Source organism: Perissodus microlepis, chromosome 4, assembly GCF_051167445.1.
Source record: "Perissodus microlepis isolate ML-2025 ecotype Zambia chromosome 4, ASM5116744v1, whole genome shotgun sequence".
Lineage (NCBI taxonomy): Eukaryota > Metazoa > Chordata > Actinopteri > Cichliformes > Cichlidae > Perissodus > Perissodus microlepis.
This window is the reverse complement of record NC_140464.1, coordinates 20,043,350-20,066,381: the sequence shown is the minus strand read 5'-3', so window position 1 is coordinate 20,066,381 and position 23,032 is coordinate 20,043,350. Positions and strand designations below refer to the sequence as shown.

The 23,032-nt window shown below is 40.0% G+C and overlaps 1 protein-coding gene across 1 annotated transcript; it reads left to right on the top strand.

Annotated features, from left to right (window-relative positions):
* The first annotated feature begins 5,609 nt into the window (after positions 1–5,609).
* Positions 5,610–21,647, top strand: sec14l1 (SEC14-like lipid binding 1). Its single transcript, XM_084926392.1, has 16 exons — positions 5,610–5,762; positions 6,101–6,197; positions 10,968–11,117; positions 11,340–11,471; positions 12,526–12,654; positions 12,753–12,972; positions 13,297–13,406; positions 16,731–16,920; positions 17,304–17,392; positions 17,497–17,567; positions 17,669–17,840; positions 18,266–18,400; positions 19,131–19,265; positions 19,485–19,727; positions 19,877–20,055; positions 20,313–21,647. The coding sequence occupies exons 2-16, from the start codon at positions 6,135–6,137 to the stop codon at positions 20,395–20,397; spliced, it is 2,103 nt and encodes a 700-aa protein (XP_084782518.1). The 5' UTR covers positions 5,610–5,762; positions 6,101–6,134; the 3' UTR covers positions 20,398–21,647.
* Positions 21,648–23,032: the final 1,385 nt, after the last annotated feature.

Below are 23,032 nucleotides of genomic sequence, written 5' to 3'. Positions count from 1 at the left end.
TCATCTGACTATCTGCCAAATCCTCAGGCCAGCATTCATTTGGGGATGCATGTTGCTGAAGACTGCGTTTCGGTAAAGCTTTTTATGATAATGATAGCAAAACGCTCCTTAATTGGATCTCACTGAAAGCTAACATGGCACAGTGAACTTAGCTGAAATGCATCGCAGCCACTACAAACAAACAGAATCTGTGTGGTTCCCAGTGTGGTTACTCAAAGACTGTTTTAACACTCCATGTGGAATCCCTTCACTGTAAATAGAAATGAAACCTGAAGGAATAATACGCCGAACACCGAAACAGTGCTGACCTTTCACCTTTTTAATGAAAGCTTAAAAAACTGCAGTAGTTTGTTCATATTTTGTAATAAGTCGACACACATTTTAACCAAGTATTTTTGTAAGTTAGGTAAGTTTTCTTAACTGCTTACCCAGCTACAGTTGAGTTCAAACAGAGACTGGAAAAACCATTTATACCCACATCCACACCTTCGTCCACAGCTACATCCTCAGTTAACCTTACACGGGTGCGCTGGACTGTGAGAAAAAAACCGACCCACCTGTTGAAAACAAATAATGACTCATGGAGAACATGCACATGAAAGCTCCAGCTAGGCAGCAACCCTCCTGCTGTGAGGCAACATTGCTAACAAGTGTAGCTCCACCCTCCCAGGTCCTTCTGTTAATAAATAATTATAATAAGAATACAATTTTGCCACAGTTTATCTATTATTTCTACTTTCAACCATGTAATTATTACTCGTGTTGTCTGACTTTTCCATCACTGTGTTTGGTTAAATACTCCAGTTACTTAATAACTGCCCAGCTAATTTATCACTCTTTCTTGTCCATTTCTAGTTAACAAGTGGGTTACAGCTGTGAGCTGATAGTCAACTTGCTCATTTTTTTTAAACGTTTTGTGATCAGTGTCAGTGTTTAAAAGAATTCAGGAAAATGGAAAATGGATGCAGGTTTATGGAAAATGTATACAAACATACATGGAAATACAGGCAAGCTTGAAAATTTATATTTGGTATGATCACCTGTATTGTTTAACACAGCTTAAAGTCTCTAAGGCAGCTTTCTTGTAATTTCTTGAAGGAGTCTTCAGGAATAGTTCTCCAGGGTTCTTAAAGGCATTTCAAAGCTCTTCTTTGGATGTTTCTGCCTTTTGTTCTGTTCTCTGTCAAGATCATCACACGCTGCTTTTGCCAATCAGAAATTTTCTAAATAGAATTTTTCTGTGTTTATAATTTTATCAGTTTTGACAAGATCCCCAACACCACTGACTGAAATGCAGCACCATCCCATGATACAGACTCCACCGTGTTTTACAGATAGCTACAGACCCCTCCGGACATATTGATGACATTTTGAAGCAGAATGATCAGATTTGGATTCATCGATACATAAGATCTGTTGCTGCTATTTTTCATTTCAGCTGTTGTGGAATTTTTCATATTTCAACCTTTTCTCCCTGTTTTCCTTCCTTAAAAATGGCTACTGTTCATCTGGATAGTTTTTTAGGTTTGCCATTTCTCCATTTGCCCTCAACTTATCCAGTTCCCTCAGATTCTTCAAGGACACACTGCACACCAAGCTGAGATATGTGTTTAGTTATCAGCTGTTTGGCGATCATCATGTCAAAAATATCATGTCACACTGTGTTATCATTGGCATTTTCAATAGATTCGACTTAAAAAAAAATGGGAACAAATTATATTTTTGTAACAGATAAAATTTATAGCTGGTTCTTTTCTAAACGTTCTGTTATGTGTGTGTGTTTGAGTTGGTTTTCATGCTTGAATGATTCATAGGTCCGTGTTTGGTGACTTAACAAACAAACAAAAAAACAAGAAAGCATTCCTCTGGTCAGGTACAAGGACTCGACTGAAAATAAAGAAACAAGCAGTCAATATCCAAAGAAACACTTCGAAAGTCCTTCAGAAAACATGGAGAACTGGAACTCCTTGGAAGCAAAATATAAAGAGATGAGTGGTGGTTCAAGATTTTTGCACAGTATTGTAATTAGGTGGTCCACACACTCACTGGCAGTTGCAGGGCGTCTACCCCTTGCTGGGCGTCCTGAAAACATCCAATACTCATCTTAAAATAAATTAACAGGTTTGCATATAGACATCCAATTCACAGTGGAGTCTTTTTCATCCGCTGCACGTTGGGTATGAACAGGTAGGGGGTATTTAAATTGAATTTCAAATGATCTATTTCATGCTGCTAAACACGGAGCCTTCCAGAGTAATTCTCTGTTTGTCTGAAAAGTATTTGAAATTCCTCACAGCTCGGCCTATTATTTTTCTCTTAAATAGCCTCCATTTTAATGAACACTGACTTGTTGCTTCAGGCGCTTTCCCAGGAGAAACAGAAGAGAAAAACAGTGAGGAACCTGTAATCACTTAAACTAATTAACTGCAAAGAGCTTCATCTGCATTACTGCACATGCATTTTTCTTATTCAATTAATGTTGAACAAAAATAAATAAATGAAAAAAATGTAATATATATTCCAAGCAGAAACAACTAAAATCCAGCTTCTCCTGATTTTTGTTTGATATTTATGGCTTTATGTGCGTTAAATACAGACTCTCCAAGGCCATAAGGTGCTTTAATTTTGGAAACTGCATGACAATTTCATTTGTGAGAATCATATTTGGGCATCCTTATTCATATGAAGCTGAAAGGCAGATCAAAAGAGATGTATTTATGCTCTGAATTACCAATGCATGAATGCAATGCTCTACTGTATGGTTGAAATGCGTGGAGTCATTGTGAAGTCTGGGCAGCATTGAAGACAGAAATAAATCTAAAGTGCTTTAGTCATTATTACAGTTAATTAGACATGGGAGCTGAGAAGGGACTGAAAAGAATGATGAGCTCAGAGAGGTGATGAGCCGAGCTCAAAGGAAACAATCAGTAAACTTCCGTGTGCATTTTCCCCCGTCAGACTATTACCACAAACATCTGAGGGTGTAGGTGATCATTTTAGTCAAAGGGAGTAGATGAGTCATTGTGTTTGTGATATTCTTCGCCTAGGCTGTGAAATATGGCAGGATATGAATTTCAAAGTAATCATCTTTGTCATAATAGAGTCAAGGATGCTTGTTATGGCCCTTGATCATAATTAGAGTATCAAATGGTAGAGACACACCAACTTTTACACCCACGGTGAAAACAACTAAAACACCCACGCAGGAAAACAGAAAAACTTGTCTTGGAGTAATGGCTGACTTTGGTTTCATCGGAAATACACAGTCAGTTTTATGTAAAGCACATTTTATCAAGTCTTTCAATCTCTAAGTACACTCACCGTGATTTCATTTTCAGTTTTTTAGCACCATCAACAGCTGAAATCATAGTTTTGTAAATGCCAAACCTTTAAAACGGTTGACAACCTGACAGAGGAAAAGGGAAAAAACCTAAACTAAACAAATGTCACATCTTTTGTGGTACTTTGCAAGAAATAAAAAACAGAGTGACAGTGCAGTTGCACAACCGAGGTGCAGTTTGATCCATATTTTTTGCAGACACAGTTGGTAAGAACAGCTTGCTCCATGGTAACGTTATTCTTTGTGCCTGAGGCTGATTAGGAGAAATAGCTTATCTGAACTCCACTTCCCCCTCTCAGGATGTCCCCCGCTGGACCGCACTACCTTTTGTAGGCTGCCAGATCCAGAACCTTTGAATTCCCCCACAGATGCTGCTTCTGGAGTCTCAATGTGGGACCAGCTGTATCTCCATGGGACGGCAAATGTTAGGCAGCGAGGACACAGTAAACACCTTTGCAAAATAATGGCATGAAAAACGTGTCCCAGTAACCAAAGCCATGCCTGTCATCACTCTAACAAGGCAGAACAGCAGTGATGGATTTAATAAGCCTATTGTATATTCAGTGCAGTCCAAAGGTCTGTGGCCAGTAGCAAATAATCTTTGTCGTTTTAGTTCTTAACTTAATTGACAAATTGGCAAATGACAAAATGAGCTTAATAATTTGAGCAATGGCTTAAGTGTCTAATGAAATATACATGTGTTTGAGAAAGTTTTGGTCTGCATCCTTTGTTTCCTTTAATGGCAGAGTACACTCGTTGCCCCAGCACAATGTGACAGTGTTCCAGAGAGCTTCTTGTAATGTCTGGAGTGTTTGGCTTTATGCCCCACAAATCTTTAATAATGGTAGAGGTTAGTGGCTGATGATGGCATGGTCACTTATCACCTTCCTGATTCTGATTTAGATACAACTTATCTGTTATCTACAAAGCCTTTTAGAGAAAGCTTCAGTCTAGTCATGATCTGACACTTGAGGAGTCCCTCTTCACTTAGAATGACAATTTGACTTATGATAGTTTCACTTTGCTTTCATGCCATGTTTTATGTTATAACAGCACTACTTAGTGAGCAATGTTCTGCTGGAAACCAGAGGCACAGTTTAGAGATGATGAGCAATCTATTCAATCTGATTCATTTGAACAAGGCTTTGAAGAGCTATTCAGAGCTACGCTGTGCTCCAATGGAAGGGCTCAGCTCTAGGAAATCCAACCCTTTCTTCAAAGGGGTAAAGATTTTGGGGGTTTTTTTCACAGATTTTTAAAGCTGCTAGATGTGGACATCCTACCACACAGTCAGAATTCCCCTCTGCTCAGCTTTTTATTATTGGCCATGAGTTTATAATCATAATTCTCTTTTTGTTTCTATTACCTTAACTCTCATTAACACACACACACACACACACACACACACACACACACACACATATTTATATATATATATATATATATAGTTTCACCTGTAGATTAGAGAGCTAATCATGACCCCTCTTGTCTTTCTGACCCAATGAAAGGATCGTGACCTAAATCAACAATACTGGGAAATGAGCCACTTTTTTTTTGCAAATAAACATACCAATATGTGCAACCTGTTTGATCAAAATAACACATTTAATTCTATAAATATAATTACTGTTATTACTATGCTAAGTTACTATATGTTAATAATTATTGCTATCCATGAATTTTTAAATTTAAAGTTTTAAAAAAAGAAGAAAAACAAGTAAAGCCCATTGTTTTTATTATTGTCTTTATTATTTTTCTATTAAGATGACAAATGCCAGCAATTTACATGCATTTCTGAACAGAATTCGTTTTAGTCGTTTAAATATTTTGTTTCACTAATTTCTGACTTCAAATTTAGATTAAAAATGTGAAGTTTGTCATTTTTCTAATAAACAACAATATAAACAAACTAATAAACAACAATACACATTATTTTTGTTTAACAAACTTTTGACATAATTTTTCAAACATTTTCCGTGTTTATCATGTCGTCTGGTAAGGTACAACAACAGCTTTAAAAAGCTTTGTATATATGCCCTCCTACCTTTGTGTCCGAGTCCAGAAAGGCGGTAGAAAATATTCAATAATGTTAGACAGATAAAAAAACAAATCACGAATTTACAGTCTTTTGTTCATTTCGTGTTTATCAGTGTCGGGTGAAATTTTACTTGAAAATGTGCGACCAAAACGACTTTTTTTTTTTTCAAACATCACGTTGATTTCCTGTTTGGCCAAAAGGGGGCGGAGTCAAAAGTCTGCTGTACGGTCAAAGTGACGGGTAGGAAATGTTTTTCTTTTGCGGTTTTCATTGCAGGAAAGTAGGCGAGAGGCTCGCTTTCTTCTCTCAGCCGACGACATGGACCCTCATATAGTTGGACAGCTACAGTAAGCCAACCTGCCGGCACGGAAAGAAAACATTTCTGTAAGTCAAAGTGTCTTTCTTTCCGCTATAGAAACCGCTTGACACTGTGTTTGCTTATGTGTCATTACATTGTAACAAACTTTGAACTTTGACATTTTCTCTATGGATCAAAACATCCCAACTGGCTCCAAAAAAACTTTCTGAAATTCTCCTTCTGCAGCACACAGCTTATATTTCAACCCTAATTATGGTCATGTGAATGTCACTGTCCTCTCTTTCTCCCCTCATTGACCTTTACTCAGCTCATGTTATGTAGACTTTTTTTTTAAGAAGAAGAAGAAGACGTGCCCTTTCCACTAATCTATACTGACAGCTGCCGTGTCATATCTCTGTGGCAGTTTAACAGAGTTTGCTACTGACTGAGCTTCAGCCATGGTGCAGGAGTACCAGTCCCCTGTTCGGGTCTACAAGCACCCGTTTGAGTTGATAATGGCGGTAAGTGACGTGCTTATATTGAGGAATCTTTTAAATTCACAGATTGTGTACGTATGTATATATGCAGCCTCCTAGCTCACAGCATTGAATATGAGCTTCATATTTGCAAAATATCCTTTATACACAAACTAGGGATCAAAGTTTGGCAATCTGCTTTTCACTCTAGGGCACTGACCTTTTGCAATCCAGATGCTGTTCAGCTTTTCCTCTCATGAAAATAAATAAATAAATAAATTTTAGATTTCAAAAGTTTTCCAGCTCATTCCATGGTTAGGTGGCAATGTAAAAGAGACCAGACACTTTCAGAAAATAGTCAGTAGCCTTGTCTGCCTCAGAGGGTCATTTGTCTCATTCTTGATATTCACTTACTTGCAGTCTGTGCTGCGTGTTTACTGACTTACTGGAAGGCTGCATATTTTTTCTTGCCTGCTTGTGCTGCTTTAAATACAATAACCTGAAGGGTGCTTTTCTTTCTTTTTGCATGAAAACACACAGCACAATAAAGACTCCTTTTTTCAAAACCAGACTTGCAATTTAGTGTTTGGCAACTGGCCTTGATGTTGAATGGTTATGCAAAAACCAGGGGTAGGCAACCTTTTTGATGACAAGTGCCATCTAAAAAAGTGCCATATCAACCGTTGCATTAACAATACGATAACTTGCTTCAGTTCCATGATGTTTTGCAGCTGTAAAAACTTTTAGAGTACTTGCTTGCTTCTCATATCTTGACACAGCACGTGTAATTGATTCAACTTTCTCTGCCTCATCCTTGAAGGTTTTTTGATGTTTCGTCTCAAAATGTCGTTTAACACTGGAAGTTCGGCAAACAACACTCTCGAGGCAAAGGGCACATACAGCACGATCTTTCTGTTGCACAAAACCCCAGTCTTCCGTCCAAATTGGCATAAAAGACCGGGGATCATCTTTTTTCGCTCGCTTCGAGGCCATAATTCACAGGACTGGCTAGCTAGCTACATCCCTCTCGTCTGTGTAATTTTTAGCCAATTACAAGTAAAACAAGGAGGTGGGGCTCTTAGCTTAGATACTGTCATTAAGACGCGCTGTCATTAGCTGTACTGTCATTAGCTCTGTGTGAGCTAATTTGTGATGTGCATTGGTGGCCCAGCCTTAGATATTTATTTTTAAATACACCTTCTCAGATTATTTCACTGCATGCCGTGCCATCACTTAACCCTTCGCGTGCCAGCTGTGGCACGCGTGCCAAGGGTTACACACTCATCAGCCACTTCACTTGGTACGTCAGTTTAACTGCTCATTTGGCGCAAATATCAAAAACGGACAAATTTCGGTCAATCTCGTTATTTCTTATCTATACAGAGTCTGGCAAATGCAAAGGTTGTGGGGTTTAATCAAGAATATATCAGAATGAGAAAGTCATTTAAGTAACCTTGAACGTGGCATCGTTCTTGTTCAGGGTATTTTGTAAACTGCTGATCTATTGTGATTTTTTTTTTTGCATTAGAATTACATTTCTTAGACTTTTTGTCTTATTTATGTCAGAAATCAGAGGAGAATAACCAGACTGCTTTGAGCTGAAAGGATCCACTCTTTACAGCCAAAGTCAACCCAGTATCACAGCAAAACATGTAATAAACACGCCGGTACACCCTGTCCACTTCTAACTTTGGAGAGGGAAAAAAGATAATGGTTGCATTACCTACAGGGGGAGATAGTATATTTAAAGCCAAGAAGTCAGTAGTAAGCAAAAACACATGAAGTACATTCAAGGGTCCTTAATAACCAGAAACGATTAAGCTAGGTGGCTAGTATATATTTACATGTAAATGTGTTAATGATGTCAGTTTAAATGCTTCCTCCCATGATTATTTTCATGTTGGCTTGAAATAAAGTATCTCCCTCTGCTGTTACTGCAAGTGCTACATGTGTGTATATTTCATTTGGAAAGGCAAAGTGTGAAATGGTCTTTTACATAACGCTGTGATACTGGGCTGCCAAGGTAAGCAGAGTGCACAGCACAGATGGAGCAGATGGACTACAGAAGCAGAAGACCGCACCGAGCGCCACTCCAAATAGCTAAGAACAGGAAACTGAAGCTCACCAATATTTGACAACAGAAGATTGGAAAACATTGCCTGGTCTGATAAGTCTTGAGTTCTTCTGCAACATTCAGATGGTGAGGTCAGAATTTGCTGTAAACGGCTTGAAATCATGGATCCATTCTGCCTTGTATCAGCGGTTCAGGCTGCTGGTGATGTAATGATTGTGGGATATTTCCATGACACGCTTTGACCCCTTTAGTACCAGCTGAATATTGTCTAAACACCACAGCCGACCTGAGTATTGTTGCTGACCATGTCCAAAGCTGTATGACCACAGTTCACTGTACTCAACTGGCCGCCTCAGGTACCAGATCTCAGTCCAATAGATTGCACCTTTGGGAAATTCACCACAAAGACGTGAAATCAGCAAATCTGCAGCAATTGTGTAATGGTGTCATGTCCATATGGACCAAAATCTCAGAGGAATGTTTCCAGCATCTCAGAAATAATGTTAGTTCTGAATGCAAAAGAGTGTCCAACCCAGTGCTAGTGAGGTGTAACTAATGAAGTGGCTGGTGAGTGTGTATTTGAGGTGTCTGTAAGTCATTCAGCGTGGTTGTTGTTTTCTTATCATGTGTTGCCTGGGCAGAGGTCGGGCGTTCTCGAGTTGTTTTGTGGGACGGTTTTTAGAACAGCTGTAAGTTATCTAAGTGCCACGCTGACCAGTTCTCTTATCCTTTAGAAAGCAAACAAAATGCAACGCTAAGAAAAAGAGGCCACAGCAGAGTTTGTCAGCAGAAAACTTTGCAGCTATATTTATATAACTCACTTTCCATTATTCCAACAGTATTCAATAGTTACACAGGGGGAAAAAATCCATTAAAATTCCATGCTATAAGCTGGCTTTTCTTTAAATGGAATATTTTTTGTTATGATACTGATGCATTGCTTTCCCATCACTGCAAATTGCAGTTTTGGGCTAAAACCATAAGCTCAAGAACACCAGGCAAAGCAAAAGTAGGACAAAAGAAAGATAAATACGGATTTCCGTGAGGGGCACCTTCACCTGTGCGGTCTGCTCTTGGTGTTTTCTCTTAAGTTACACATTAAGCCAAAGTGTTGTGCAACATCCTTGATGAAGGGTTGTAGAGACTGCGATGCTGCAGCGGTTACAGTTTGCCGTGCAGCTGCTATACAGAGTTAACACAATAGACTGTGTGGCTAACACCTACACCAAAGCCATTTGATGCTTCCCCATGGAACATTTGCAGGTCTGAAATTCTTCCTGCGTCACTGCAGGTTATTGAAAAGACTCTCAAAATAAGCCCTTTGTGAAAGCTAAATAACAGCTCCTTTAAGAAGAGAAAGAAGCCTGTGACAGCTTAAAGAGGAGAATCCAAATGAACAGCTAACATCCTCTTCTGCTTCCATTTACCTCAGAGCTTCTCATTAGCTCCCTCAATGCTACTGGCAGCTGTTGTTCAGGCTAACAGTGCTAATCAGTGTCCTGGATATTACTGAATATTTAACCTTGACGCCATTGTTGTTCCTGTCATGACATCTCTTAATGACTCTCCGGGGCCTTTATGTAACAGAGCTAGGTGCCTGTAAACGCACGACACTTGTAGAATTGCATTTGATCAATATCAGCAGAAGAGTAAAACATGATTTGAATGAGCTGAAAAGTGCTGTCTGACTGACGTTTGGCTTACACAAAGTCCTCAAGGCTTGCTTTGCCTAAAACACTAGAAACCCATGTTTTCTCCCCCCCCCCTTTATATATATTATTAAATATTTTGTGCCTCCATTATGTGGTTATGCTCATAATGCTGAAGGGGGAATAGGCAGAACAGAGCTTTCAATTTGTCTGCAATCAGTGAAACATACTGTTTTTGTTAGTTTGTCTGTTGCACAGCGCCAGTCATTGCTGCTTAATTAGCACAGAAACATTTCCCAATAATTTTCTTAGTGAATAATTTCATCCTGTTGATTGGATTGTTCTTACGCTGTGCTGTATTGATGCGTGCAGGATGTGCGAGGTTGTCTGTGTGTGTGTGTGTGTGTGTGTGTGATTTTGAGAGTTTAGCTTTTTAAACTTTTAAAATCTTAAGTCTTGGCTGACTTAGTGATTTTACTGCTTAACGCAGTTCCTCAAGACATTGACGGCACTTTTCTATCCCATGGTGAAATGCTTATCCCTCTATCCGCGCCATTACACAGGCAGCTGTCCGTATCATAAAGGTCTAGTTCATCCCCTCCTTTTGCTTAGTTGTCAATAGTTTGCTATCAGAAGCTGCACTGCCCCTTGTTAAGTAACAGCTTTTACTGCAGATCTTGAAACGCCTGCCTGGCAGCTCAGTAAATGCATACAGGTAGCCCTGGTGATAGTGGCGAGGGCAGATGGTCACATGCTTTGGTCTTTAAAACACGTGGCAATTACTGCTTGTAAATGCTGCAGGCTGTTGGTGTCTGCAAAATACAACATTTTAATAGGCATTTACATAAACTAAAGTTGCTAACTACAGAAAAAAGCACCCTAACCTGACACAGTAGTTCAGTGCTATAAATCTATTCAGTCAGCAGTTGTGATTATAGTTTCCTATAAGCAGCTTTCCCTTCCTAACAGTGAGCTACCTCACTGAGGCAGAGCTCCCAGTGGAACAAACTGAATGGACCCAGGCAAGCCATCAATACAGACAACATAATAATAAACCCAATCAATCAATTTTTCTATATAAATGTCTTTCAGGCCTACGTGAGACGGTTCCCAAAGTGTCCATTGATTCCAATGTTTGTGGAGAGCGAGATCATAAGTGAGAGCCAAAGTGATGATGGATGCGTGCTGGTGACTGAGAGGCGCTGTACGATCGACATCGAAGCCCCACGACTTCTCAAACGGGTACTTCCACTCTGACCTTATAGGGGATGAGGGCGGTAAAGCAAAGGAATTGGTTACTATAATGTGATCTTTCTTTTGTGAAGTACAAAAATCAGATGCTCTTTATTTAGCGAAATACTTGTAAATGATGCATTTCAGCCTTGCACATGTTATTGGAGGATAAAAGATGTGACTTTTTACAGTAACTGTAAATGTAGCTTTTTTTGTTTCTTCTGCATGTAGATCGCCGGCGTGGATTATCTGTACTTCATCCAAAAAAACTCTCTGAACCGCAGAGACAGGACCCTCCATATTGAGGTTCACAATGAGACTTTTTCTAACAGAGTCATTGTCCGTGAGAGGTGCAGCTACACGGTGAGTCTGAGAGTCAAACGTGGTAATCAGGTGCTTAGAATGTGGCAGCGTGTAGGAGGTTTATTTCTTTGTTTTTATATAAACTTTTACAATGCCTAGTGCTTGCTGGATGGTACAGAGTCCCTGCTAAAGGCAATGCAATATGTGGTGCATGAATTATTCATCTTAGGTGATCCTCCCATAGTGTGCTCAAGGCACTAAAGAGCTAGTGTCACCAGGTGTCCTTAAAGCTGCTGTTGTCTCAGTCAGAGTTACTATAATACTGCTCTCCCTGTTAAAAGATGCTTCGCACAGCTTTTTGATGTCTGCTCTGTATCATGTGGCAGTCTGCACAGAAGAAAGTAAGAATTTTGTATGACAGTAATTTTGCAATTACTGAACCAGCCACTTCATTAGGTATACCTTGCTACAGCTGCCTTCTCATCTTCTTTAACTCTTCGTGGCACAAATTCAATCAATTTTGGTTCATGTTAACATAATAGCATCACATAGTTGCATAATTTGTCAGCAGCACATCTGTGGCCTAAATCTCTTGCTCCAGCACATCCCAAAGGTGCTCAATTGGATTGAGATCTGCCGATTGTGGAAACCGTTTGAGTTCAGTGAACTCATTGTGATGTTCAAGAAACCAGTTTGGCATGATCTGAGCTTTCTGAAATGATGTGTTACACTGTAGTCATAAAGAGATGGACAACAACAATACTCCAACCCATCTGGCACCAATTTTCTTCCTCATTCAGACGCTCAGTTTGAGCTTTAGTAGATTGTGTTGACCATGTCTGCATGCCTGTATGCACTGAGTTGTTACTAAGTGATTAGCTGATTAGATATTTACAATAACAAGCAGTTGAAAAGGTGTACCTAATGAAGTGGCTTGTGAGTGTATGTGCAGTACCTGGCACCAGAACCTACCATTTACTTAAAAGGCAGTTAAAATTGTGATGACGAGATATGCAACCCTGATGTAATATTTTGTATTAAACCTCAGCTTGTGCTTTGTTTGGTTGAACAGTTTGGTTCAAGTTCAAATTCATATGCGTGTCCTCTTCCACAGGTTCATCCAGAGAATGAGAGCTGGACTTGCTTCGAACAGTCGGCTAGTCTGGATATTAAGTCCTTTTTTGGTTTTGAAAGCACCGCAGAGAAGATAGCGATGAAGCAATATGCTAGTAGCATTAAAAAGGTTTGCATATTTTACTTCATTTGCCTTCACTTCTTGGTCCAGATGCTTCCCTAACTGTCAAAATTAATTCAGTCTTTCATTTCCTTCAACTGATGAAGGGTAAAGAAATTATTGAGTACTACCTCAGAGAGCTGGAGAAAGAAGGAGTCACTTATATACCTCGTTGGACCTCCACTGTTGACTCTGGCACAGTCACTTGGAGGCACCAGCTGCCGCCCCCCTCTGCTACCAGAGCCATCCCAGTGAACAGTGCCAAGGACGGGCTGCACTGTAAAGACTCATCATGTTCTGCAGAGCTAGTGACCGGTTCGCCTGACGGTCAGTGTGCGCTCACTAATCCCAGCAAAGGTTTAATATAAATGTCAAAAGATAACACTACATAGAGTGAATTTACCGACTCAGATATTAAAAGTGTGGGAAATAGATCAGTGGTTGATTTATACAGCAGTGCAGGAATTCTCCTATAACTGCACTGCCAAAAAACCTCAAACAAACAGAAGCAACATTTTAAGTGTTTGATAAAAACCTGCAAAACTCACCGTGTCTAATTATTTTCAAAAATGCTGAAATTGCACCATAGTCTTCAGTCTGTTGCATGCAATATTGTGTAACATTATGCTGTTATTGTGTTTTGTCCTGTAGACAAGTTGGATGCTGACTACATCAGACGTTACCTAGGTGATTTAACGCCTCTGCAGGAGAGCTGTCTTATTCGGCTGCGTCAATGGCTGCAGGAAACCCACAAGGGCAAGGTCACAAATAAACAAACCCAGTTTCTTTCATTAGTGAACAGTTGGTGCTGCGATATACAGTATGCCTTTATTTCTAAGACACTCACGCAACCTGTTATTTTCCTCTTGCTTCCACTCTTACTCTAGCTCAGTTTTGATGCATAGAGACATACAGTGCTGTGAAAAAGTATTTGCACCCTTCTTGTTTTCTTTTTTCCTCAGATATTTTTATTAAAGTTTCTGCATCCATTTTTACAAAAGACAAATTGAACAATATGCCGTTTTCTTTTTGAAGAACATAAAACAATATGAAACATACACTCCCACCTCATAATTATAGGAGTACCAGTGGGTGTACAAAAAGAAAAAAGAAAGGGTCCAATCTAATAATACGAATAGTAAACCCTGGAGTACAAGATAACAGTTCCTGAGTGTACAAGAGAGATGTGGAGAGTTTCAGAGCCCACACCCCCACACAGACACAGAAAAAACAAAACACACAAACCAAGAAAAAAAAAACAAAAAAAAAACACAAACATAATGAGTGGTCAGCTTAGTTGTAGAGATAAGTCAAATCTGTAAGAGAAAAGAAATATGTATAAAGTAGGTAAGTAAATGCCATCATAAGGCGCAAGCACAATAGAGTCCATATACTTAAACATAAGATAAAATAAAATAGAATAAAGTCTGAGCTGGCTAATTGGGAGCGTTGCGAGACCGCAAAGTCTGAACATGGTCAAAAAAGGGTTGCCAGGTCTTAAAAAATTTGGCCATAGACCCACGCAGGGTGAATTTAATCTTTTCGAGTTTGCTAAAATGCAAAGCGTCTCTGATCCAGATTTCCCAGGATGGGGGAGAAGGGGACTTCCAACATAACAATATTCTGCGTCTTGCCAATAAGGTGAGAAATGCTACCAGATCCGCTTGGGGCGTCGGCAAGACAACTGTATCAGGAAGAACCCCAAACAAAGCAGTTAAGGGCACAGGATCTTTGATAAAGTCAGAAAAATATTAATCCAGTATTGTTTGAGGGATGGACATGACCAAAACATATGTATTAGAGAGGCAGGTGTTTGATGACAACGGTCGCAATCAGGGCTAAGGTTGGGGTATATTTGAGCTAGTCTGGCTTTAGTCCAGTGTACACGGTGCAAAATCTTACATTGAATCAGCCCGTGTTTGGCACATAATGAGGAGCCATGGACCCGGTAAAGAATTTTATCCCAAGAGTCATCCTGAATCACACACCCCAAATCCTGCTCCCATGCCATTTTAATAGCTGAGGTTGAGGAGTTGCCAAAGGAACATATTCTCCCATACAGACAAGAGATCAGGCCCTGTGATGAAGGGGGAGGCGATAGAAGGTTATCAAAGTCATGACAAGGAGGTCTAGATGGGAACTGAGAGGATTTCTCCTTAACAAAACTCTGGATTTGTAAGTAGCGAAAAAAGTGACTTTTTGGAAGGCCAAATTTCAATGAGAGCTGTTCAAAGGAGGCAAATGTATTCTGAATATACAGATCAGAAAAAGACCTGATACCCAAGGAGGCCCACAAATAAAAAGCACCATCAACTAACGAAGGCTGAAAAGAGGGATTTTTCAAAATGGGTGACTGAAGGGAAAAAAAGGTCAACTCAAAATAACGACGAAATTGATACCATATTTTCAAGGTAACTTTGACAATAGAGTTATTATAAAAACCTGCACTCGGAGGCTGCTTTTGGGCATAAATCAGGGCTGGTAAAGAGGATAAGGCACAAGAAGAAATCTCCAAACTCAGCCACGCCGGGGCATTATTCATGCCTGCCGCCTGTAGCCAGTACCTGAGAATACGAATATTACATGCCCAATAATCGAACATAAGGTTTGGTAAAGCCATCCCCCCCATCTTTTTCGGTCTTTGAAGATATGTCTTGCGTATTCTAGGTTTTTTTTTGTTCCAAATGAACCCAGAGAGAATCTTGTCTAATTTAACAAAAAAGGAAATTGGGATAAATACAGGGACACACTGAAAAAGAAAAGAAAATCTTGGGAGGATATTCATTTTAATTGTATTTATGCGCCCTGCTACAGACAGATGGAGTAGAGACCATCTGTCCAAATCCTGCCTAACTTTCTCGACAAGTGGGTCGAAATTAAGCTTGAAAAGAGCATGGAATTGACTTGTAATTTTAACCCCTAAATATGTAAAGTTGTCCGATACAACTCGAAAAGGCAGTGCTGTACACTGATATTTCTGTGCAGCAGCATTCAGGGGGAACAGTTCACGCTTGGCGAGATTCAGCTTATAGCCAGAAATAAGGCTAAACTGTTCAAGTATTGAGAGCACCAAAGGAAATGAGGATGCTGGTTCTGAGATATAAAGAAGCAAATCATCTGCATATAAGGAGACCCTTTGTTCTATACCATTTCTAGTAACCCCGGTGATACCTGGGTTTGATCTCAGCGATATGGCCAGGGGCTCAATTGCAATTGCAAAGAGCAACGGCGACATGGGACAGCCCTGCCTAGTCCCCCTAAACAGAGGAAAAAACTCAGAACATGTACCATTTGTTTTGACAGCGGCAAGCGGGGAAGTATAAAGAAGTTTCCCCTTCTTGTTTTCTTAGTTTTTTTTCCATATTTATCATGTTTATCAGATCATCCAGCAAATTTTAATATGAGACAAGGTAGCCCCAGTAAATACAAAAGGCATTTTTTAAATTATTGTTTTATTTATTTAAGGAAAAAAAGTCATTCAAACCTCCCTGGCCCTGTGCAAAAAAGTCATTGCCATCATCTGCAAAGGGTTACAAAGCAAATTCTAAGGATTTAGGACTCCAGTCAACCACAATGAAAGCCATTATCCACAAATGGAGAAAATTTGGAACAGTAGTGAACCTTCCCAGGCGCAGATGGCCTACCAAAAGTTCACCAAGAGTGCATCAACAACTCTTCCATGAGATCACAAAAGAACCCAGAACAACATCCTAAGACCTCCAGGCCTCACTTATCTCAAATAAGCTCAAAGTTCATGATTCAACAATAAGAAAGAGACAAAAGATGAACATTATGGAAGGTTTGAGTCCCTTTGCATCTGCATAAAACTAACACAGCATTTAATAATTAGAACATCAAACCAAGAGTCAGACATGGTGGTGGTAGTGTGATGGTCTGGGGCTGCTTTGCTGTTTCAGGACCCTTTTGCCAACGAAGCAAACCAGTTATTCAGTTTAGGGGGCAATTTCTTTTTCACTGCACTGCATGCAATTTGCAAAGATTATATAGTAGAGATTGTCACCAGCAGAGCATTAAAAATTCTTTGGATTCATCAGCATCTTTAACGATGCACCTCTTATGTACAGATTCCAAAGGATCAGCATGTGCTACGCTTCCTCAGGGCCAGAGATTTCAACCTCGACAAGGCCAGGGAGTTCCTCTGCCAGTCACTGACCTGGAGGAGACAGCATCAGGTGGATTTCCTGTTAGACACATGGAAGCGCCCACAACTGCTCCAGGATTATTACTCTGGAGACTGGCACCACCATGACAAAGGTACTGAGTGAGCGATGCTGGTTGATATTGCCATTATTGTGAGGCTTTTTTACTCCAGGCAGAGGGAAATTTTATCAGCTAATCTTAAAAGCCACAGGGATTTAAGCTTTTGTGTTTATATAGTTCTCAAACAGCCTGTTAATTATTGACTGCAAAGTCTGAGCACCATATGTCTTCACTCCCATGTTTGGAAAAGGTTTCATTGCTTTTAACAGCTCAGCTGATCCAACTGATCACAGTTAAGACTTGAACACAGGATGTTCCCCTTGAGTGTTTACATGCTAAACCGATACCCTTTCTAGAGCGGTAAACACCAGCTTTGTTTACAGGTGGAAGTGTGCAGTGCAGTTTGTGATTGTTCACTGTGTTTCCTTCTCATTCAGATGGCCGTCCTCTGTACATTTTGCGTCTGGGTCAAATGGACACTAAAGGTTTAGTACGAGCCTTGGGTGAGGAGGCGCTGCTGAGACAGGTGACATAATTTAATATAAATATATGACTTAATTTACATGGAAACAAAGCAAAAAGTGAAGATATTCTAAATGAAGTTGGCGCTTAACTGTGACAATGTTGCAGGTGCTTTCCATTAATGAGGAGGGACTGAGGCGCTGTGAGGAAAACACCAGAGTTTTTGGACAACCTATTAGGTACCTAAATCGTATTTAGTTTAATCCTGCTCGTGTCCCATTGGTTAATGAGCAATCAGCAGTGCACTTTAACCAAAAAAATGTGATGTCTGTTTTTCTAGTTCTTGGACTTGCCTGGTGGATCTGGACGGTCTAAACATGCGTCATCTGTGGCGACCTGGCATTAAGGCGCTGTTGAGAATCATCGAAATTGTTGAGGCCAATTACCCTGAAACTTTGGGTCGCCTGCTCATACTGCGGGCACCGAGAGTTTTCCCTGTGCTGTGGACCCTGGTGAGAATAAACTGACTGCATCACCTGAATATGGAAGAATTCATAAAGCTGTAGAGTACAGATGCAGAGATTATAAATAGCTAAGTGCAGTCCAGCCATGCTGGAAAAATGAGCAACTAATAAACAAAGAAAAATCAATTTATGGACCAAGAAAGATGACTGTAAAACTAAAACCCATAGGGACACATTTAATCCTTGCTGTATGCAGTAGCATGGATGGCAGGATTGTAAGAAATTACAGAAAGAGAATGAGCTATTGGGACGATGATGTCAATATAAAATACTATGGATGCTTAGTAACACCATCAACCAGCTAACATGTGCATTTTTCACGCTTGAATTATTCATTGATTATGGATTGGCTTTCACAGTCCATAATAAGTGACTTTGCCCTTTCCTGCATGCTCTCTCGGTCTCACCGCCAGGTCAGCCCCCTTATTGATGAAAACACTCGTAAGAAGTTCCTTGTTTATGCTGGAAACGACTACCAGGGTCCAGGAGGTTTGGTAGACTACATCGACAGAGAAATCATCCCTGACTTCCTGCAAGGAGACTGCATGGTGAGGTTAAGTCTTCAGCTTATTGACCATACCTGTGAAAGTCGGTCTCAGCCCAGCCAGAAATATGCATATCATACCTGCAGTATGTGGTTTCACCAGCATGTACCAGTTTAGCATAGCTACATCTGGGTAGACATTTCTCTACAAATCCAGTGAACGTCACCTTGCACTTCAGGTCCTTGACCCTGAGTTGTTTTGTTATGAAGAAATGCTATATTGGAGGCCTGTATAGATTTTTGAGCTGCAGGTTGTCAGATAGGACCAGAACATACTGTACCCACTAGCCAGTGAACATCTGCCTCAGCTCAGCTGGCTCAGACTCAGCACACATAAAAGATCACGTTTTCTTTTCTTTTTCTTTTTTTGTTGACATAAAGGAAAAAAATTGCATCTGGGGCACATCACGATGTCCTTACAGGAAGACTCGCGTGTTTGAATTCTGTGACAGTTCTGTGAGCACTCAACAAGTTGTTGCTCAGCTGCAAACAGTGAAAGTGAAAGAGCTGTAGCTAGTTGGAACTATAAAATGGCATTTCATACTGAGAAAGGTTATCCTTTAACTGAACCTGCATATCTAAGTTCATGGCATATGAATTGCAGTAAAACTTATTACATAAGATATTACTTTATTACACTATGCTTATTGTAAAACAAGCTAGTATGTCTACATATATTTTGATATATATTAGTAAGCGTTCTGCTTTAATCACATTTATTTCTTCTTCTTCAGTGTGACATCCCAGAAGGAGGAATGGTTCCCAAATTTCTGTACAGAACAGCAGAAGAATTAGAGAGTGAAGAAAACCGCCTGTTGACTGATTCCATCTATAAAAGTGCCAGTATCTACAAGGGGGCTCCATACGAGGTGCAGTCTCAACTTATGATTTGCCTCCAGTTTTATGACAATAAGAGTTAACAACAGGGCAAGAAAGGCGACATTTCTTTGCGTTTAATAGAGTTTATGCATTGTGTAATAGTGCCACCTACTGGAACAACTATGCATTGCATGCTTAAAATATATAGCGTGATTAATGAATTGCAGTCTTCAGACCTGTTTTTCTAATCTTCTTACATCTTTCTACAGCTGCTGATAGAGATCACAGAGGCCTCCTCTGTCATCACATGGGACTTTGATGTGTCTAAAGGAGATGTGGTATTTAACATCTACCACTCCAGGAGAGCCCCTCAGCCTCCCAGAAAGGAAACTCATGGTATCGCTTCCCTAGGGGCTGTTAATCCACAGCTTATAGACAAGAGCTGGGTACTAGGCCAGGACTACAGCATGGTGGAGAAAGCCCTCATGTGTAGGGAGGGAGAGAGTGTGCAGGTGAGAGAGGACATAAAAAGCTCTTTTGATCTGTCTTTGTTTAACAGTCTCAGACAACCTTCGTTTGTCCCCGTTCGCCGTCTTAAGTGCTTAATCCTCCGTCACAGCGAACACAAATTGATCCTGCAGATTTCTCTGGTTTGAAACAGGGCTCCCACATAACACGCTGGCCCGGCTTCTACATCCTCCAGTGGCGTTTCCTAAGCTCCGCAGCCTGCGCAGCCTCCAGCATGCCTCGAGTGGATGATGTGCTGGCCTCTCTGCAGGTTTCCTCCCACAAGTGTAAAATCATGTACTACACCGAGGTCCTTGCCTCCTGTGACTTCAGGTCAGTTTGGTATTTTTATTTTTTTGGTGTTATACTGAGGCTATTATACTTTTTCACTGCACGGGTCTTATGTAAGACTTTAAATATATATACAGGGACATTTATGCAAACTGTGTGTTCCTTATGCTTGTGCGCAAGCTGCCTTTTATTTGCCGCAGTGATTAGAATAATTGATTAGTATTTGATTGGGTGTAACTACGTCTTCAAGTTAAGATAATGTTGTTTGTTGATTTGTTTTTGTTTGTTTGTTTTTTTAGGGGTTCCATGACCAGTCTCGAGTCTTGTCACAGTGGCTTCTCACAGCTCAGTGGCACCACAACATCCTCTACTATTTCAAGGTAGCGTCTGTTAAGCGGACGTCCAGATGCAGCGATGACCAAAGCTCACTTGTATCCACCAGCTCTGCTTGTCCCTGGTGCCTTCAAAGAGAATTTTGTTTTTCAAATATGAGCTGTGTCACTGAAGACTGATTTTTGTTTCTACCGGAGTACATTAATAATGCAAATACCTGATTAAAATGCACTTTCGTCTTATATCCTTGCAATACGACAATGCATAAAATGAAAAAAGGAGATGGCTCACACACAGTAGCGTTTATATATTCTTAGATTAAATTTTAAAAAAGCACACATGAGCTTCTGTCCTTGCTTCTGTTGTCCACAAGGTGTCAGTGCAGTCTGCTGGAGCTGCTCTCAAATCTGCAGCGGCCTTTCCGCTTGGAGTTTAAGTCACAGTCTTCATTTGGTTGTCTATGAAATTGAAGGGAGAATTGTTCAGAATTGTAAAACAATAATAATCGATGTCTCTGGAGTGTCTTGCACCAAGTGTTTCGAACAGCACCTGCGCTGGCAAAGCTGTGCTGAAGCAATATCTTTGATTTATCATCGAGATTGTTATTGCTCTTAGAGCAAACAGTGAGGTTTTAGGAATGAGAAGCTGGTATGAAATCTCTTTTTTGAAAATCTGCAGCACACTCCCTAGATTTCATGTAATGTTTGTTGGGCTTGTTAGGCAGAGCTGCTTAGTTTTCTCAGGCAGCTAATTTAAATGCAATAAAGTGCAGCCTCTTGTGATCTGGCACTGGGCCAGGCAGACTACTGATTTACATAAAACTTTAATTTCCATAAACTTATCAGATGCTTCCAGCTAAAGCTTAATTGAATTTTCCTGCGTTATTATTATTATTTCTTTTTTTTGTCTTCTTGGTTGCAAACTTGTGTCATGTTGCTGTTTATCCTGGCACAGTCAGGTACGTGGAGTTTTTTCTTTTTGAGGCTGATTTACCAGCATCCTGACTTCCTGCTGCCATGCCGGTGCTGTTAGACAGAGAAAGTTCACCGACTTAGCCTGAAGCTTGTTCAGTGAATTATTCAGCCTGCTCTAACAACCTCCCAAAACCAACATTTTCCACACACAGAATAACACTTCTGTATCTTGATGTGCCTAATTTTCTTGTAAAAAATGTTTTTGTTAATATAACTGTTATATATTTTAAGGCCAAATTATTTTACTGGCTCACATTGGCTTGAAAATGTCTACATATGTAAAATTTCATAAGCAAATGAAATACTCGATAATGCATAACATCATAATGTGGCCACCTGTTTGGTTGACCTGACGCCACCTTCTGAGGGAGTCCTGGCTGACCTGAAGCCACAAATCACTCGGCTGATTAATCATTACAGCTCGTCCTGTGTGCTCACATGCTGATGTTTACTAGGTACAGTGTAATGTTAAAAGTGGGCAGGGGGAGGAGATGGGAACATTTCTTCTGCAGATTTTTGTTGTAAACTGAATGAATTTCGACTTTATAACATCTGATAAAATGAAGAAAGATTAGAGATGTCCTGAATATCTGTTCTAAGTTGTAATTGTAAGAAACCTGAAATGTTTTGAAAGATTTCAAGCTACTCACAAAAAATGGGAATCTCTCTCTGTGCTAGAAGAGAGGTCTTAGGATCAAATGTATTGTCCAATATATTATATATTATCTCTCTTCCTCAGCAGTTTTGACGAAAGAACTGATAAATGCACCTGCACTTTGACTTCTTATTACTTATTCGCTTGTTGCGCTGCTGAACATCCCAGATAAGTCTCCAGCAAAGTTATCTGGAATTTGCCTCCCCATAGGCACAAATGAAGACTCAATCCCTCTGTTATTTTCCTAAGACATTTCACATTCTCTCTCTAACCTGCCTCATAAGCGGCTGATTGAATGTGCTTTCCCACCACGGCGGAGATTGGACTTGTCTGAAGTAACAGTCAAATTAAAATCAGTCTGGAATAAGACCGCAACCTAGAAGACTAGAACACTTTATTCTTTGGCGAGCACAGCAGGCAGGCAGGAGGAGGGCTGCATTCATAATATGCTGCTGAATAGTCCTCAGACTTGTTACCAATATTAGCATCCCAGCCTTCACTGGGAATATGTACATGATAATGAACGATCTTTTCTCGGCTTTTCTAGACTCAGACATGGAAATAGGCAACACGGGGATGACTTTGAGTCTGTCTTTTTTCTGTATTTACATCTCATGAATAGAAAAAAATAAATAAATTACAAAAGGTAGGGAGGTTGTGCTTTGCAAAATAGTGATTCATGCACCGCTTACCCATGTCAACACACTCCTCTGAGACTATTTGCAAGAGCTAACAAAGTTGATGCATTAAGAGAAGCCAAGGTCAGCTGATAATAGCGCCTAAAATACAAAGCGAAAAATAAAATAATAAAAAATAAGGTGAAAACCACTTATCGCTCAACCAGTTCTCTTTATCCACCACAGGCTTCAGCTAAAATGGATTTTTTTCTTGTTGAACTCGATAATAAAAGAGAAAACCTTATCAGACATAAGGTTGTAGGCTTTCACTGTAGTGTGGAGCCTCATTATAACCTAAGCCGTGTTTCATTTGCTTCCTTCTGACAATCTTGACCTTCCCACTAATTGAAAAGGAGAGCTCCGGATTAGTGCGCCACATT